The sequence below is a fragment of the Struthio camelus genome, chromosome Z, assembly GCF_040807025.1.
Source record: "Struthio camelus isolate bStrCam1 chromosome Z, bStrCam1.hap1, whole genome shotgun sequence".
In the NCBI taxonomy this organism is placed as follows: Eukaryota; Metazoa; Chordata; class Aves; order Struthioniformes; family Struthionidae; genus Struthio; species Struthio camelus.
Window position 1 is genome coordinate 59,367,135 of NC_090982.1, and position 17,135 is coordinate 59,384,269.

At 36.7% G+C, this 17,135-nt stretch overlaps 1 protein-coding gene and 1 long non-coding RNA gene across 4 annotated transcripts in view; one reads left to right on the forward strand and one right to left on the reverse strand.

Moving 5' to 3' along the window:
• LOC138064848 (single-stranded DNA-binding protein 2) overlaps positions 1-17,135 on the forward strand; it is a 189,410-nt gene that overhangs the window by 127,654 nt on the left and 44,621 nt on the right. For 2 of the 3 annotated variants that reach the window (XM_068928987.1, XM_068928989.1), the window contains exon 5: positions 6,090-6,179. The exons of the other annotated variant lie outside the window; for it this stretch is intronic. In XM_068928987.1, the coding sequence (XP_068785088.1) occupies positions 6,090-6,179 (90 nt within the window). The remainder of the gene's footprint in view (positions 1-6,089; positions 6,180-17,135) is intronic. 3 annotated transcript variants of the gene reach the window in all.
• Positions 5,777-14,481, reverse strand: LOC138064849 (uncharacterized). Its single transcript, XR_011138107.1, has 2 exons — positions 14,348-14,481; positions 5,777-7,150 (listed from the first exon to the last, which is right to left on the reverse strand). It is a non-coding gene; the product is annotated as an uncharacterized lncRNA (long non-coding RNA).

Here is a 17,135-nt window from a genome sequence, read left to right on the forward strand (position 1 = left end):
TTAGGAGTTTTTTCTTCCAGAATGCCTTCTAAACTACATTTGTGCTACAAAATGTTACTAGCATGTAAAATTTTACATATTCTTAATGATACTGGTAATTCACTTTCATATCTTCACCTTGGGCTGCCTTTACTAATGCCATGCATTCGTGATGCACCACATTCTCAGTGTACCAGGCTGTACAGCAAAAATATGGTTTTACTCTAGTATTAAGGGAATAAGTGCCATCCTACAGAGGCTCTGTCAGCTAGAAAACTGCAGATGGGAATATCAACAGGCTATTGTTTCCAGAAATATAAAAAAGAAGCGTGGCTCTAGGTGATAGTAAAACATTCTCAGTCACAGTTCATGTGTGTATGCTATGTGATATGAGATAACGTGCAGGATGTTGTGTCCAGTGTGCAAGCACCTAGAAGAAACATCTTTAAAAGAAGAAAAAGGTCTTTTTAGCTGTTTTAGGCCCTTTGTGCAGAAATAATCCCTTTTCTTTTGAGGGGAGTCAGTAAAACTAACTCATTTGACAACACTGGCAATCATCTATGTCTTGTCAGGTCAGATCCACACCTCCTTCAAGCCAGAGTTGTTGATGCAGCCACTTCCTCTTCCTGACGCTGTTGCCATGTTCTCAATAAACTACTGGATGCTCTTCGATGCTGGTTTTAGCATCATTGAATCTTTGACAGTGGTTTGAACTTGCCTACATCAGGCACTCTGCTTCTCACAGTTTCAATGCAATCTGGAAGCACTAGCTTGTCCCTGCCTGGAGTACAGCGTGGACTTTTACTTGCTTGGGCTGCACAGCACAGCTCACTGGTAATGCGCTCACACTTTGCCACAGAAGCACAGAGGACAAGGCCACTGCCTCTGAATAAGTCGGTATCAGGGGTTTGCTTGACACTTGATGCAGCTGAGGAAGAAATGGGTATCAACCACATGCAGGAATTCAGCAGGAACTCATCCTGTCCAGCTAAAGGAGCAGAGTTAAAGTGCATGTGGAGGAGGTTTGACAAAGAGGCCAGATGATGAGGGAATTGAGTAGGTAAGAGTGGCCATCGGTCTGCCTTATATGTGAGGTCCAGTTTCTCTCATCTGTTTCAAATAGAGGTTTAAAAAACTGGAGATTGCCTTTTTGTGGGAAAAAATGGTAACTCCTGTTAAACTTATTACTTTGGGTAAAAATAAGAATGTCTTGCTCAAAACAAAATATCTAAAATTAAATGCCCAGATTAGTGAAAGAGCCAAAGTAAGATTTTTATGGGTGAACTCAAGTCCTTTCTTTGTAGAACATTTTGATTGCATACAGAATTCTTTCTGTGAGCCTCTGTCACAAACCATTTATTATGATAGCTTCAGAAAATGACCTGTGTTTTGCAAGTTGCTCTGCAGATTTTTGTATGTGGTTCCAATATTTGCAGATACTAAATTAATGGAATAACCAGCCTCTTTGTATTTTTATTTATTACTTATTTTGCAGTTTCTTTATTGGTAAAAAACAGCCTGAAACTTGGCTATTAGTAGCTACTTATCAGGCACCAGTTTTAATTTGTGGATATAATCATCTGTTTTTGCATTGTCTAGGGTGCTTGGATAAATTAATAAAAGTTCTTGATAGTTTTTATTCAGGTAGACTGTTTTAATTAACAATTGTAAAGAGATACCTCAATATTTTAGACAGAAAAGCAAATAAAGTTTTCCATTTTTAAGGAGGTGAAATCTTGTATAAAGCGATTAAACAATTTAAATTTTCCTATTTCATCTTTTTATGAAAAGCAGGGGAAGCAAGTTGCAAATATTTAAAATGTCAAACTAATGGAAATATGAATGATGAACAACTTGTAATGCATGCAAAAAGAAGCTATGGTTTGCAGTGGGACTGTGAAAGGAGAACTGAATAATTCATCAGAATAGACTAAATAAGAATGTTTCAGCGCAGCTGTTGCAGGTTTGTTTATTGATCTACCTAGCATTAGTTTCAAAAACGTTCATCATACAGTATAGACTAGAAAACATAATCTACGTAAAATGCTGAAGACGCTTTATTTCTCTTCCTGGGACTTCATTGCCCATTGGGGAAAAATATCCCAAACCTACAAACATGAAAATAGAAACAAATGTTACAGTAGGTTACATAATGAGAGATAGAAATTGTAGTTTCACCAACACCTAAGACTAAATTGTTGTGGAATGCCGACAACTGCAAAATTCTTACAATTACCACGCAGGGCTCAATTACCACCGTTTAGCAAGGTATGGCAAAACTGGCTTACTATTGTGGCAACTCAAACTTCATATCATTCTGTCCTCCTTCCCACCCCCAGAAACATGGATAAGAGATGATCTGTAAACTAAACAATGTAATCAAGTCTCAGGTAATTTAAGCTAATTAAAATGAACAGTACCTCCCTGAAACATCATGGTCTGCAATCAAAAAATGTCCAACATCATAAAATAAATTAATTTCAATTTTAGTAACTAGCATGAAGCAAAGAGCTGGTTCCCTTCTAATTATGATCCTTTCTCCAGAAACCACTAGAATGGAGATTAATTATATAATTTTGTCTGGATCACTTGCAGTGTAATCACTTCCACAAGATCCTGCTTTACCTTCCCCTTCAGCATCACAAAGAATTCCCTTTGGCCAACCTCGGTTTTATTGCTGTGCTGTTTATCACTGGGCTGCTCAGATCTTTTGGCCACCTTCAGAGCAGCTCTTCAAAATGGCACTTCAATCCTCAAGCTTTCTGAGGAGGCCATAGAAGCTGTCCAACCCCACATATTTGCTTTATCAGGCACCCCTCTATGTCTCTTCTCAGTTAATAAAGTCACACAAAAACCATTCCTCCTAAACCACGTTTACTTTAGAGCAATACTCCCTTCATAGGAATCGATAGTGGCAGCATCTCCAAAAGTAATACATTTCTTGACATCTAGAAATACATGAGATGATAACATTATGTTCATTCATTACTGTGTCTTTAGATCTGAAGACAAAGAATTGTTCTGCATGACTTCTACTATTACAGCCGCTGCTTTAGCAGGCCGTGAGAGTCGTGTGCGATTCCCTCAGGTTCACTGAAGAGTGAAGCTGGATTCCACTGGTATCATTGCTGAGACAGATTTTAAAAAATTGTAATCAAAACATATTTTTAAAATGTTGAGACTTAATTACCAAAATGTTATCTGTAGGCATCTTTTAAAATAAAGCCTTGTTAGGTAGGTTTAATAGCTAACAGAAAATGTACAAATATAATTACATTCTACTCCCCCCCTACCCCGGTTTGGAATAATAATCATCTCCCTCTCTCCCCCTTTTCTTTTCTTTACTGTTAAGTACATTTAACCATTTTTCTTTTGTTCTGTTCTGTTCTATCCCTTTTGAAGTGATCTGTGAAGTGTGGAAAACAAGAGGGAGCTCTACTGGGGCAGATCCCCTTATCCCTATAGCAACACTGTATTGCAAGAAGTCATTCTCTCCTTCTCATACAAATCTTGTTTCGTAACCTGCAGAGTCTGGCGGAGGCCTCAGTTGAGAAGGACATCTGAGAACCATTTCCCATTGGGCATTAAGGCACTCTGACAGGCATTAACGCCTAATATAATCTAGTTTCAATCATATGAGCAGGAATGTGGTACTTGGGGTGGGAGGCTTCTGAAAACTGGTCGTATATCAAAGGAGATGCTGCTTAGTTCTTTTTTTTTTTGCAGTCTCTCCACTTACTACTGCATTTGATGTATCTGACTTAATGCTGTTGAGATGTTTGCCCAGTGATTCGTTTTAGTGTCTTCACATACTTTTATTCTGTAACACCAACTGTGTTGGACGAACTGCAGTGCTTCATATATGACCATCAAAGGCAGACACAGCTGAGGTAGCATAGGGACAAGAAGGCATTAGGATGCAAGGAGGGATAATGGTGTAATCAGGTTCATCATTATTAATACCTCTTTAAAGGGCTGCTCCCTCGTAGTCTGAGATTGTACTGCAGAGTATTTTGGACTTCTTAAGGTGCTCAGACTTTTAACATCATTGATTTTTTCCATCGGTGATGTTACTGTTGTCATTCTTTATCTAGAAAACCCTTACATCTGGAAGCAGGATCCAGCATACTTCACTCAAACTGTTTCTGCTCCTGTTCGTGATTTTTCTTGACGTTATGGTCTGCTGCTCAGTTTACTAAGTCCATTTTTTGCTTAAAAAGCCTCCAAACTTGCTCATCCGTTCTCCTTTGGAAATGTAGCTATTCTAAAAGTAATTAGTGGACAAACACAGAAGCCATGCAGAAGAGAAGATAACAAAATTATATCGTTCTTTGAGAGTTATTTCTGTGCATTCATGCCACTTTCTTATTTTCCTCTCTGTCTGGGAGTCCAAGTCAGTGCCACAGATCTGAGAGAAGGACCCGAGATGTTCCATCTAAGTAGTATGCTTTTCCATGCAGTCAAGCTGCATGATACTCCAGTCCCATGAACCTCAGGCAGGGTTCAAGGAATAGCCATTACTAGCCCATATCTAGCATCTTTATTTTCTGCAGCTTTACAGAATAGCTTCATTGGTTTATGGTAGTCCCTGACAAAAAGGTATTATGATTCAAATGTGGTTGCTACCTCCAATTCCTGTGACTGACTTTTTCTGTCAATTGCAATTATACAATATTTTAACACTAATCTTAAAGACTGGATCTTCACGTAAATAAGAGTGTCCTTTATTACACTAATGGTGTCTGTTTTCTAGTGAATCAAACTCTCGAAATCAGTACTGAAGCCAGTACTTTTTACAGTCTTCATACTTTTATGGTGCATTCTGGACTTTTGTTTGAAAAGGACATACAGTATAGATGCTAAATATATTACTGGTAGTTGTTCAAAAATTTGATTCTAAAGCACGGTTTAAGCCATTGAAAAAATCTGTGGTAATTAACTGAATATTTCCTTTTTGTTTGAGTTAAAAAGGTCAGTCCGTCTTTGTGCCAGTTTTCAAATCTTTCCAGCATTATTCTTTAATTTCCTAGACAGTGTGCCAAATACCTGGGAATATAGTTTACAGATCTGCATCTTTTGGATAGCAAGTGTGATACAATGAAGTGATCAGTTAATGAACATAAGTCATTCATATTCGGTAGGGCAGATATTGGGAGATTGTTAGTGAATTGCAAGTGTCTCTCTTTGCATTGTGTGTGCATGAATACTTCCACAAATATTTTGAGTCTTTATAGGTCATTCAGCCTTATGCCCTAACAGAAACATATTGCAGGAAGGAAGGCTGCTAGAAATCAAAAGTAATTGAAGTTCCAATACATGGCAACAATAACGATTTGGCTTCCCTTTTTGTGACGATCTCCTGCTTATAAATTGCCAGAAGCAATATTCTTTACTTGCTTATTCCAACTGAAAGATTTGGAAAGGTAACTCATTTCATCCTCTGATTCACTTAGAAATCCTTTTTTCTTTTCCTTTCCAAAAATGTAACCTGAATTCTTCTAATTTGTCATGGTGGTTATTTTTGGGGTTGGTAGAATCATGAACATTACCCGTAGAGTCGTGAGCACTCCTCTTGTGCTGCTAGTAACAGAACCTTGTTTTGAAGCTTGATATAATTCTGAAAGAATATTACAGTCTGCTGAAATTATCTTTAAAGTGCTTGGAAGTTGCTGGTAAAATGCATAAATTAGTTTCTTTATCCTACATATATATGAGTGTGCATGTGTGGGGATGTTTGTACTCACATAATAAGAGCAAAAGTGTGCAAGTTACAGGCTCATTTGTGTATATATAGACATACAGTCTCAGATACATTCTTTTATTTAGTCAAGATCTATCTAATCAATACATATCTGTATATCCATGCAATCTCTAGCATCCTTCCCCTCAATGTATACTTGTGATCTTTAACAAATCGTTACACTTGTATAAAATAAGACTAAACATTATACAATTTTCATTTACCTTTAGATGAAACAATGATATTATGCCATATCCAGAGAATTGCTTTCTGCATTTTGGTCACAGCAGGTTTTTTGGGTTTTTTTGGCGGGGGGGTTTTGTGCCTACCATGCAATGACAAAGGTTTATTTTCCCTTTGTTCTTTTCAGAGTGCTGCAGCAGCTCCCAGTCCAGTGCTAGGAAACATTCCCCCAGGAGATGGCATGCCAGTAGGTCCTGTACCACCGGGTTTTTTTCAGGTATTCAGAAAAATTATGATTATAGGAATTTTAGGATAGAAAATCCTCCATAATACTGTTTAAAAGTCTGTAGAAAAGGTCCTGTTTTAAACTATATGTCACTATATGGTACAATACTTGGGAGTTATTTTATAACCAAAGTAAATAGACGGAAAGGAAGGGATCTCTCTGACTAACAAGTATTCAATTTGTGAAATAGAACAGCATAAGTCATTTCAAAATTTCAGGGATATGAAATGGTGCCAGTTTGTAGTCTGAGCTTGAAAATGCTTGAATATCATTTTATAACAATTTCTTATGATAAAATGTTAGAATTGCATTGGTACTTAAAAGTAAGAATTTTGTTGGTCATGTTTAGCTCTGTAGTAGAGCCACAAGACAGATTTTTAAGATATTCAAATTTCAGTGGGAATTAGACCTAGACAATTAAGAATATCCTACTGAGCATCTGTTTGCATTGAAGATCCCAGCTCCAATGCTTAAAAACGAGCCAAGGATTTAGAGCGTGCCTTGCCTCTCATAAGGTCATAAATGGAATTAAATACCCAGTTAACACTTTGGACATGAACAATACAGAGTATTAGGATGCAAGAAATTGCAACTTATATTTCAAGGCCAAACTAACAATTTCAGTCCATGATTGGATTGCTCGTATGCGTGAGCTTGTATCTCCACTTGATCAAAGCTGAATTCTTTTTCTCTTCACTGGCGAACTGCTGCTGTGCAGCATTAGATGCTCTGGAATTGAAATAGTTCTTTAAGATGGGGCAAAACAGAGAGTTTCACTTCACATGCTTGATCTCATGATGTGAAAGGAAAAATCTAGATTTCTAGGATTGTAATGGGGGGAGAAGATCTTGACAGGAAGCTTCTGTTCCATGAAAACCAAGCAGTGAAATCCAGGTTGATAGAGAGTGGCATCTTTTTTCTTCTTCCATGAGATATATAGAAAAAAGAGAAGCAGATTTCATCTGAAAAAGAAGAGATATTTTACTGTTTTACATCTTTACAGCTCTTTGCTCTCTTACCAAAATGATGATTGTAGAAAAAGGGCAGGATATTTTTTTAGCTGTCTAGAAACTTCTTATCAGTAGTCTTTATTTTGTGTATCTGTTCTGAATGTAAGTGACAACAGATTATTTGCATAGCGCTCCTTTTCCCACAATCACAGAGGGAAAGAGTGCTATATGCAGCATTGATGCCTACCTAGAGAAATCCTGAACCTGGCATGAGCGTGCTGTTTACTTGATTGACTCAGAATCTGAGGCAAGGTTTTAAATATATGAATGAAAGATATCTTGCAAGTGAAGCACAAAATATCGTATAGCTGCCAGTCACAATATCTTCAGAAACTGGCAGAAGTAATTAATTTTTTTATTTCTGATTTTCCTATTTTGAGCCATTGGCTAGGTAGATTTTTTAAAACATTTTTTTCTTAATTTTTGATACTGTGTAAATATTTCACTTTCTCTTACTTTGGCTGCCCATTCTAGCCGTAATGTCAAAAGAATTAGATTTTAAAGTTTACTTTTATTTTCTTTAAGGACAATAAAGAGGGGAAAGGGCAGAGGAAGGACAAGTATGTGAAGTACAGAGGAGAGAATAAGTGTTTTCAAGGTTTTGCAGAAGGGTGTGGTGTTTTTGTTTTTAGCTACATAAGCACCAAAAATCTTCTATCCGTTCTAAATGTTGAGAGATGTAAGAAAGACAAGATGATAGAAAGTTAGAGTTAAGTATGGGTAAGCTTAATTTTTCTTGTCTGAAGCTAAAGGTTTGCTCAGAGTGCTTTACCTCAGTGATGTGCTCTTTCCTAAGACTGCAGGGACAATAGACAGGAAAGATTTCTGTGTTGTTAAAGATTCCTCCATAGGGAAAAGTCTTTCCTTTTCTGTTGCACTAAAGTTTCCATTCTCTTCCCAAAAAAGCCTCTTAGTACTGGCTTTGTATCTCAGAAAAAAAAGAGGTCCTTGTTTTTCAGTATCTGAATTCAGTCTTATTTGAAGCCCCATGGACAGCCTGCTCTTTTCCCAAGGCCTGGGATTGAAAATAAACTGAGGAAAATCCATTTTCACTGTAAGACAGTTGGAAACATTAATCAGAGCTATAATCAACTCAACAATATGTCTGACGAATCTTCCACAGGACAGGTTCCAAGAACTGATCTGCACAGTCCAATTAGTTTGGTCTCCTCCAGAGATTACCATTCACCTATTCTTAAAATTGCTGAGTCCTTCTCATCATGTTTCTCTGTAACATGCAAGACTCATTTTGTGTCCTTTATAGTTGATAGAGATCTACTTTCCTCAGTCGAACGGCTTAGTTAACAAAACAAATATTTTTCAAAAGGTGATTATTTTTCTTTGTAATTGTTGTCTATTTAAGAATATAGACAAAGAAATAACATTTTAGTTAGCAAATCCAACTGTAGGTTTGATGGCAAATGTATTGATATGATTGGGAGCAATCCCAACGAAAGGGAGCTAAACCAAAATGAAGTCAGGTTCCTATCAGCATGCTGAAACTATAAAGTGTATATAAAGCATATATGTACAAGACAGCCCATGATAATGTACTGTGGTGTTGGGGTGAGTGTCTTTTCGTCAAGCAGTTGATATCTGGTTGTAATGCCTTCGGAGCTGAATCTTACCAATGTCAATTTATCTGAGGACAAGAAAACAATTTGCAGACATCAGCCCTGAATGTGAACCTTGAAAAAAAGGGGCATTGTCTGTTGCCTTAAAAAGTAGGTGAAAAGATAAGCAAGAAAGAGAAGGTCGTGGGCAAAACTTCCTACTTCTTTAATAGATGCTTTCTTTCTAGTACATACTAACTGGTGAATCAATTTCTGTATACTCTTCTGTGCTTCCACTGATCCTGACTGATCACCAGAGTAACCAAATCACAGAAAACACATTCGTCTGTGAATGCTGAGCAACTCCAGTCCCTTCTCTATCAGTTACCAGTCTTCTTTCACTGAGGGGCAGGAGTGTACACTTGGACCCGTCACAGACTTTTAGATTGTGAAAATGAACAATTGTGTTTTCTTAAGAGTCAAAAAATTATAGAATCAGTGGTAGAATGGTATTTCTAGCTCTATTTAGATCTCACTAAGACTCTCCATTACAAAAACATTGTAGCAGCTCAGCGTTTTGCAGCCTAAAATTTGTCAGTAGGATCATCCTGGAATTTATAAAGTTGCTTTTCATTTCATTCAAGAACATGTTTGGATTGGTCCAAGTTGAAGGCTGTCAACAACCACAACCTTCCAGCTCTGCTTGGCTAACTCAGAACTGACAGAGTTGCTTCTCATCACCAATTCAGGGAAAGGTGGTAACTTAGATGGGGACTGTACTGGGAACCAAGAAATGGTACATGAGTTCCAGTTTTGCTGGAACTGTTGACCACTACTGTTAATTCTATGTCCTTTTAAAGTATTTTCTTTTTTTAAAGAATCTAGTTCGCTAGTATAATACATGCATGTAGGCAAAATCTGGGAGCGTTATGATTTCTCCGAAAGAATCTGCCAAAAGCTTTACCCTGCTCTTTGTAAAATGAGGTGTTCATGTAAATGTAGACCACTTCCACTGACCCTAAGTAGCAGTCTCTGGAGTTTTATACCTGGTCCACGGAGTGGGAGTTTTGAAGCCAACAGCTGAATTTCTATTGTATTTCTGTATCTATATTCCTATATTTTAATTCAGATGATAAAGTTCAACACTACATTACTGAAGTTCCAAAATAAAGCCTTATGATCATATAGTGGAAGGGAGGTGGTATAGTTGTGTGTAACTATTATTATTAAGTAGACTTTTTTTAAAGAAAATTGTTTAAAATGTTTGAAAATTACCTTTGTGAAGTCAAGAAAACAGGTTTATGTGGAGTTAGGAAGTGTCTCAAATTCATCTACTGGTGCGTATTTCAATATAACTTCTAATTTAATGGCTAGATTTTTTTTTTTTACACAGGACCTCGTCTCCTTTTAGTACATAGGATAGGCAATACTCTGGAAATAAAATGGGGTTATATGGTAACTGCTCCATATAACTGAATCTGCTCCTGCTTGATTTGCTGCAAATCTGAATGTGCAGGACTACGGGACTAGGGAATAGAATAGTTTTGTAATATAAGGCTATTAAATCCCAAATAGGAGAACCAAAACAAATTTTAGAGTTGACTTTGTGTCAGGCTAATATAGTGAGACATCGGATCAAATGCAGCTCAGTGGCGGAGATATCTGGATGATCAGCACATCTGACAATAAGTTGCTTTTTCAGAAGGGGGCATCAGAGGTTAGGAGCTGGAGTGCTGGACTGGATCTTAAAAAACCTATGTGCAGTTCTTTCCAAAGTTACCCACATTTTTCCTTTACTCAAGATAAGTAATTTCATTTCTATTTGTTCTTGTTTCTCCACATATAGAAAGGAAGTTCATGAGAGAAAATCCTTTTAAAAGATTACAGGTTGTTTGGGCAATAGAAATCATAAGCCTATCTTAGATTCCATAAGGATAAGATGCCTATATACATATCTGAAATTCTCATCTAAAATAATCTTGCCTCCAGTCACAGTCTCAGAAATAGGTCATCAGTTTGCCAGTTTTCCTCTCTTAACCCCATTCATTATATTGAGGACCTATGCTGTATATGGAGCTAAGATATGAGGAAAGCACTTAGCTACTATGTTAATAAAATAAAATCATATAGGACATTTGCTGTGCCATTTTTAAGCCTAAGAGTTGGTCATTTGTAAATTATTTGGTATGGCTGCTCAAAGAGATCAGCGTGACCTAGGCTTCATCCCCTATTTTCGGAGCCCTATCTAACACGGAAATGGTAGGAATGCTAGAGGAGTGAAGTAGGATTGTAGTAATTATTTACCGTGGGGTTTAAACATTAGGGGTTGCTTATAATGTCAGCAGCCAAAGTTTTATACAAGGCCGTAATAAAATCATCTAAGGTGAGGTAAACTCATCCTCTCGTGATCAAAAGGGATTAGGTCGTAGAATTCAAAGAGGCAAAGATTTTACCAACCAAACTTATTTCCAGTTTTTGGTCTGAGGATGGCATTTCTCACAAGTGGTTAGTTCTGTACAATACAGAAGTGGTATTTTTAAAAGTTCTGTTAGATACAGGCATAGGAAGACCTTCAAAGTACTAAGTACTAGCCTCACTCTGTTCTTCCTGAGGACAATGAGATCTGAAGAAGTTCATGCTTACCTGCCATGATATGGTAGGAATTAAAAAATAATGACATGAACATTTAGCAGTATTGTCATGGAAATTTTGAAGTCCGGGTGCACCTCTATTTCATGATACATGCCGTTGTACCCTTTTCAAGTGCAAGAATTGCATTCAAGTGCATGCTAGTACTCTTCAGGTAGTACAGTGCTAGTCCATTTCCATCTATCTCTATAGATCTTTAAATCAGCTAAAAAAATTGAGATACATTACATTTGTCTTTTCACAAAATAGTTCTGTGTGCTCTTTGCTTATATTATCAGCTTTACTAAGTAAATAAACAAAGGCCAGAGGAAGGTTTTGGAGCTTGTGTTCTGTGAAGTATTTTGAATTTTTGAAAAGTGTGAGAAGTGTTGGTTTCATGGGATTTAATTTGCCTTTTAGTTATTGTTTCAAACAGCTAAATACAAAGTTATAGGTTCTAGTCCAGTGGAATTCATTGTGTTTCTCTAAGATGATTTGCACTGTTGAAAAGCTGATCCAAGTTGCTTGATTTTGCAGTGCAACTATGAGAAACATTTAAATGCATTTTTAATTAAACCCCTGTTATCTTCACCTCTTTTATTATTTGGCTGACCAAAACTTTGCCATGTCTGCATCTATATAAAAGAACCTTTATTTTTTTTAAAGGCACTCAGGCAGATAACAGCATTGAGTTTGTAGTTAACTCACCTGGGAGACACTACTGAATAGTTAACTCATCAAGTACCAACTGAGATTTGGAGGAAAGAGGTTGTTTGAAATTCACAGTTCACTTTTTTAGTTTGGTAAAGTTCTTAACATTAAATACTACCACTGACTACGCCATGTGCACGTATAAGTAAAGTGGGCTTTTTTAAAATTCATTACTGTTTCTTAGCAAATTTGTTAAGATTTGTGTTAGTTGAGTTTACCACTAAAGCTTATTCTTTAAGTGCATATATAATCTAAAGAAATTGTCATGTAGTTTGCTTCATTCACTGATTTGTGATAATCAGAAATACTTGGATAGGCATGGGAAAAATGTGTTGACAGCATGTTTGAAATACAAATGTTACATATTGCTCTTATATAAAGCCAAAAAAACCCAAAAAACAAAAAAAGCTCAACCCACCAAAGGAATATAAGGCTGTCGTGCCATCTAGTGGCAGTTGTTCATTCTCAGATTAGCTCAATCCATATTATGCTAATATATTATTTTTAGCCCTGTTGTGCTTTAGTAGAGCTGACCTAATGCTCTAGTAGAGCACTCTTACAGTAAGACAGATGAGCAAAAAGAACTTTTCCATTTCTCTTCCTGCCTAGCATTGCTGTTGTCTATAAAAAACTGAGTTTAAATAGCACTTAGGTAATGAAAATAACCAAAATAGATTAGTGAATTAAAAATCAATAACAAGAACACATCTCTTTGCATTTGAAAACAGAAATAGTGAACTATTTAGGTGCAAAAGAAAATATTTTTGTAAGCTTCTGTGGAAGGGTATAAAATATCTGTTTGGTTTTTTTTTAACTCATTGATCAGTGAAGTCTCCTAAATAAATACAGATGGTACCTTTACATCTCTTCTGATTCCAAGACAGCTGGGAGTGAAACCAGCCCATTTACAGGTTCACTCAGTCCTGGCAATCACTTAATCTAGCTCACATGTGTTAGTCTCCTAGAAACTATTCTGCTGGCTAGGGATCTGCTGGGTACATGATCCTCTGTATCAGCCCCTTGACACTCACAGAACATCCTCCCAAATTGCTAATTTCAATAACCATCCAACAGTAAAGGACTACGAGGAGGGAGAAATCCTCCAGTGCCCCCTTTAAAGCCATTTTGAAGTCACTATGTTGTTTCTGTGATTTGTCCACTGAGAGGCTGTTTGTACAAGGAATGCAGATTCCTGATTCTGGCAGCCAAATTACATGACTAAAGTTAAATGATACAGATGTCCCTCAGATTGATCTCTGCAGCTCCGTAGTGTATATTTACAGTGATTTTGAAAATATTTTGCTTCTTTTTCAACTGCTTTGAACTGTTTCAACTATTGTCTTCCCCTAATCCTCATGTAGTTTCCTGATTTTCCCGGGCATTACCATTTTTTATCCCCATCTGACTTTTCCTTCAAGCAGCACACTTAGTTTAACAATGGCAGCATCCTGCTTAGTCACTTATCTTTCATTGCTGGTCTTCGTGTTTTCCCCACTTTCGCAGCATTGCCTGTCTGCTTACCCTTCCTGAGAACAATTATAAAGTTGTTCACAGGAAACAATTTATGGGTGGTAGTTGGGAAATCTATGTTCTCCTTGATACAAAATCTACAGTCTGCCTTCTTTTTGTTAAAGATTGAAAGAATCAGCTGTTCCGTATTTTTCAATTTTGAATCATGGAAATCCCAAGTTCCTAGTAAAATTTACCCCTGACACAAATGAAACTATTTGATATGGGAAGGCCTTCATTTTTGCTTAGGAAAGCAAGGAAATATCTATTATTCAGACTATAGAGATAAAGTCTCAAGTTTCTCTCGCAAAAGCAAAAAGCTACTGTGCTATATTTTTTGCTAAAATATAGATATACAGATCATTAAAAATGAACTGGCACATGACTGCAGAATTAGCCACATGTGCTACATGCTCACACCTACACTAAATTCCAAACAATGGAGCAAATGAGATAATTGCAGGTGCAAAGAGTGAAACAGTGAGGAATTGGATCCTGAGTAGAGCAGACACAATGAAGTCCCAGAAGTTTTGAGAAGCATCATGGATTGTTAAGTGTTACCGTAAGCAAATGAAACATCATCAAAGCTGCAAATATAGCTTCTAGGTAAAGCTGGCAGCTCTGGTAGGCCTTGAAAAGCTTTGAAAATATGAAAGTGGATTTTGAAGAGGATTTCTCCCCTCCGCTCTCCCCCCCACCCCGGGTCTGCATAATTAATTCTAGTAAGGAGAAGCGTACTGTACTGTACCTTTAGACTCTCTGTTGTCTGTAGACGTGTCCACCCCAGTAGTGCAGACTTACACCCACTGGGAATACTCCAGTGCAGAATTGGGGTCTGTGCAGTTTTGCCCTTGTCAGTATTGCATTCTATTTTAAAATACTGTAAAAATTAATTTGATTTGTTAGACTAAGTGGGAGGAGATTCGCATCTAAAAAGATCTGTAAGTAGTTTGTGTTTGTTCCTCTTTTTTCTTTCATTTTTTTTCTAAATAACAGAAATAAAGTCAACTTTAAAAAGATAAAGGTGTCTGACATCTGCTGGCTTTGATAATTCTACCCTGCAGTTGTGGTAATGGTTTTACTGCTCATAACTGTTAGAACAAATTAAAACTGCTCAGCTTGAGTAACTAAATAAGCTTTGAGCCCACACTTCCCCGCCTCCCCTTCCACACGCACAATCTCCAGCAGCCGCAGAGCCACTGCAAGTTGTGGATTAGAGCGAAGGGAAGGCAGGGAGGGGGGAATTTGGGATAAATCACGTACCTAGGGGATCTGTTCTCTCCTTTCAGAATCCTGTCCAGAAAATAAGTTTGTCCTCTGTGATGTACTGTCCATGCACTGAAATTGGCATTATAGTTAACTTGTGAAGTGTGCTAAAAAGTAGGGGGAGGGGTTGTCACTTATATATGTTTCCTTCTGTTGAGGTTAATTCAGTTCCTGTCATAGTTGACTGTTACTCTTTCCATGAGCCACAAGTGCTTGGTTTGTAAACCAAAATCTGTGGAGGGAAATAACGCATATAGCTTCACAATAATATATTTTTTAAATATAACAGCAGTATTATTCTTAACAAACCCTAGTTTGTCATTTTTAAAGTTGTTCTGAAAAAATTCAGTCGTATGTCATAGTCAGGGGTGACTAGAAGGACTGCTAAATTTGAGGAAGTATTTCCTCATAGTTAGTGAGCTGTGTGTAAAGTGTCTGAGTAATAAAAATATGGTTTATTTTTTTAAAAAGGGTGATACTTCCTGACCTCCCAGTTTTAGTTTTAATGAGGTTTGTAGACATTAGTTCTATTTTCTGCACTATTTTAATTTAATAAAAATAAAAATTGAAATTATTAACCGGGTTTAGAAAACTTGTATTTCGTAGCCTTTTTGAAGTTGTGCTGCTTTTGAAATCTCTTTTAAATATCATGTGCATAATTTATCCTCTTTCTCTCCCACTTGCTAAATCTTTGTGAGCATGAGATAACGGTATTCCCCCGTAAAGTGACACAGATGTAACAACAGTACAATTCCTAAAGATCTTCCGTTATCAAAATGAGTGTTACTTACTTTCTCAGATTTCTGGAGAAGTAGCCTGGCTAGCAGGAAGATCCTGCTTCTAAGATCACAGAGAGATGTTTCGCTAAGTGCAAAAGGATTTTTGTTTCAGATTTTTTTTTTTTAGTGAGGTTTTCTTCTTCATTTGTGTATGCAGAGTATACAAGGTGTGCTCTCCCTTGTAGAAGTGTATTCACAGTATTGCAGTATTCTTTCAAATTGTGGAACAAGTCTAGTATTTTTTGGTGAGGGATAAAGCGTTCATTTTAACTGAAGTGATAGTACTGTTTGGGTTATAACCGTTGGAATCTTAGATGATGGCAACCCAGAGGTCTGCAGAAGGCTTTTCAGTCTTTTTTTTTTTTTTTTTAATTGTGCCCTACACTCAAAATTAAATCAAACCTCTTACTGTTGCCATTTATAGGTTGCCAGACCACGTCAGGCAGCTCTTATTAAATACGGAAATGATTTTTATGGGGGTCTTCATGTGAAGTGCAAAGAACTTGTTCGTGAAAATAGATTTGGTCATCAGAAAAGGCCAGCATAAAGAGAAATACTTCACTTCTCTGTGCTGAGAATCTAGCACAATCAATCAATTTTAGGTGAAATAGTGTAGATAAGAAACAGATCATTTGATTTATATACGTGTAGATTACAAGATATGCAGTTAAATGTTTGCTAAAATATAAAACAAAGACCTCTAACATTGTAGCAGCCTTTTGGAGGGTGAAGGAGGACAAGAGAGGTTAAATAATTAACGGTGGAATGCAACTGAATAGAAAAGTGATTTTTGTTAAGCATTGATCATAGCCTGTCTGAGCTTTGTAGAAGGTAAGTTACATGTTTATGCTTATCAGCAAATTGTGCCAGCACAAGTGTGTCATTGGGAGAGCTAAATTAGTTTAGTGCTGGTTAGAATTAAAATGTGTTAATCAAGAGCGTCTCATACACTGTGGTGAGCAGGATTGCTGATGGAGATGTCCACAAAGAACAGAGGAAACTAAATAAGTGAAAATACATGAATTATAGATACTTGGATAAATTCAGTTCACGCATATTTTGTCGTTCATCACTGCACTCTTTAAGACCAAAAAACATGTCATGGCTAATGGAAGCACTTACACCAGTGGTAGTTGTAAAGCGTCTCTAAATCATTTTATGAAATATAGAAGTCTTAAGGAGATATATTAAAATGTTACTTTCTAATGTTTTTTCAGTACCAATACCATAATAAGAAAATGAAATAAAATTATCCAGTAAACATTTCTTACCATTTGGACTGTAAATAGTTAAATAACATCAATCATTTTAACTAGGAATAGAGTTTGAAGACAAAAAAAGAATCTGAGTCATATTTGCAGAGACAGAATATGTAACTTGGCAATTGAATTCATTTTTTTTTTTTTTACTGGTGGAGAGAAGAACAAAGATTTTTGTTTTGTTTTGTTTTTCATTTATCTAAACTATATGCAGTTCATTTGGAACTTGAAA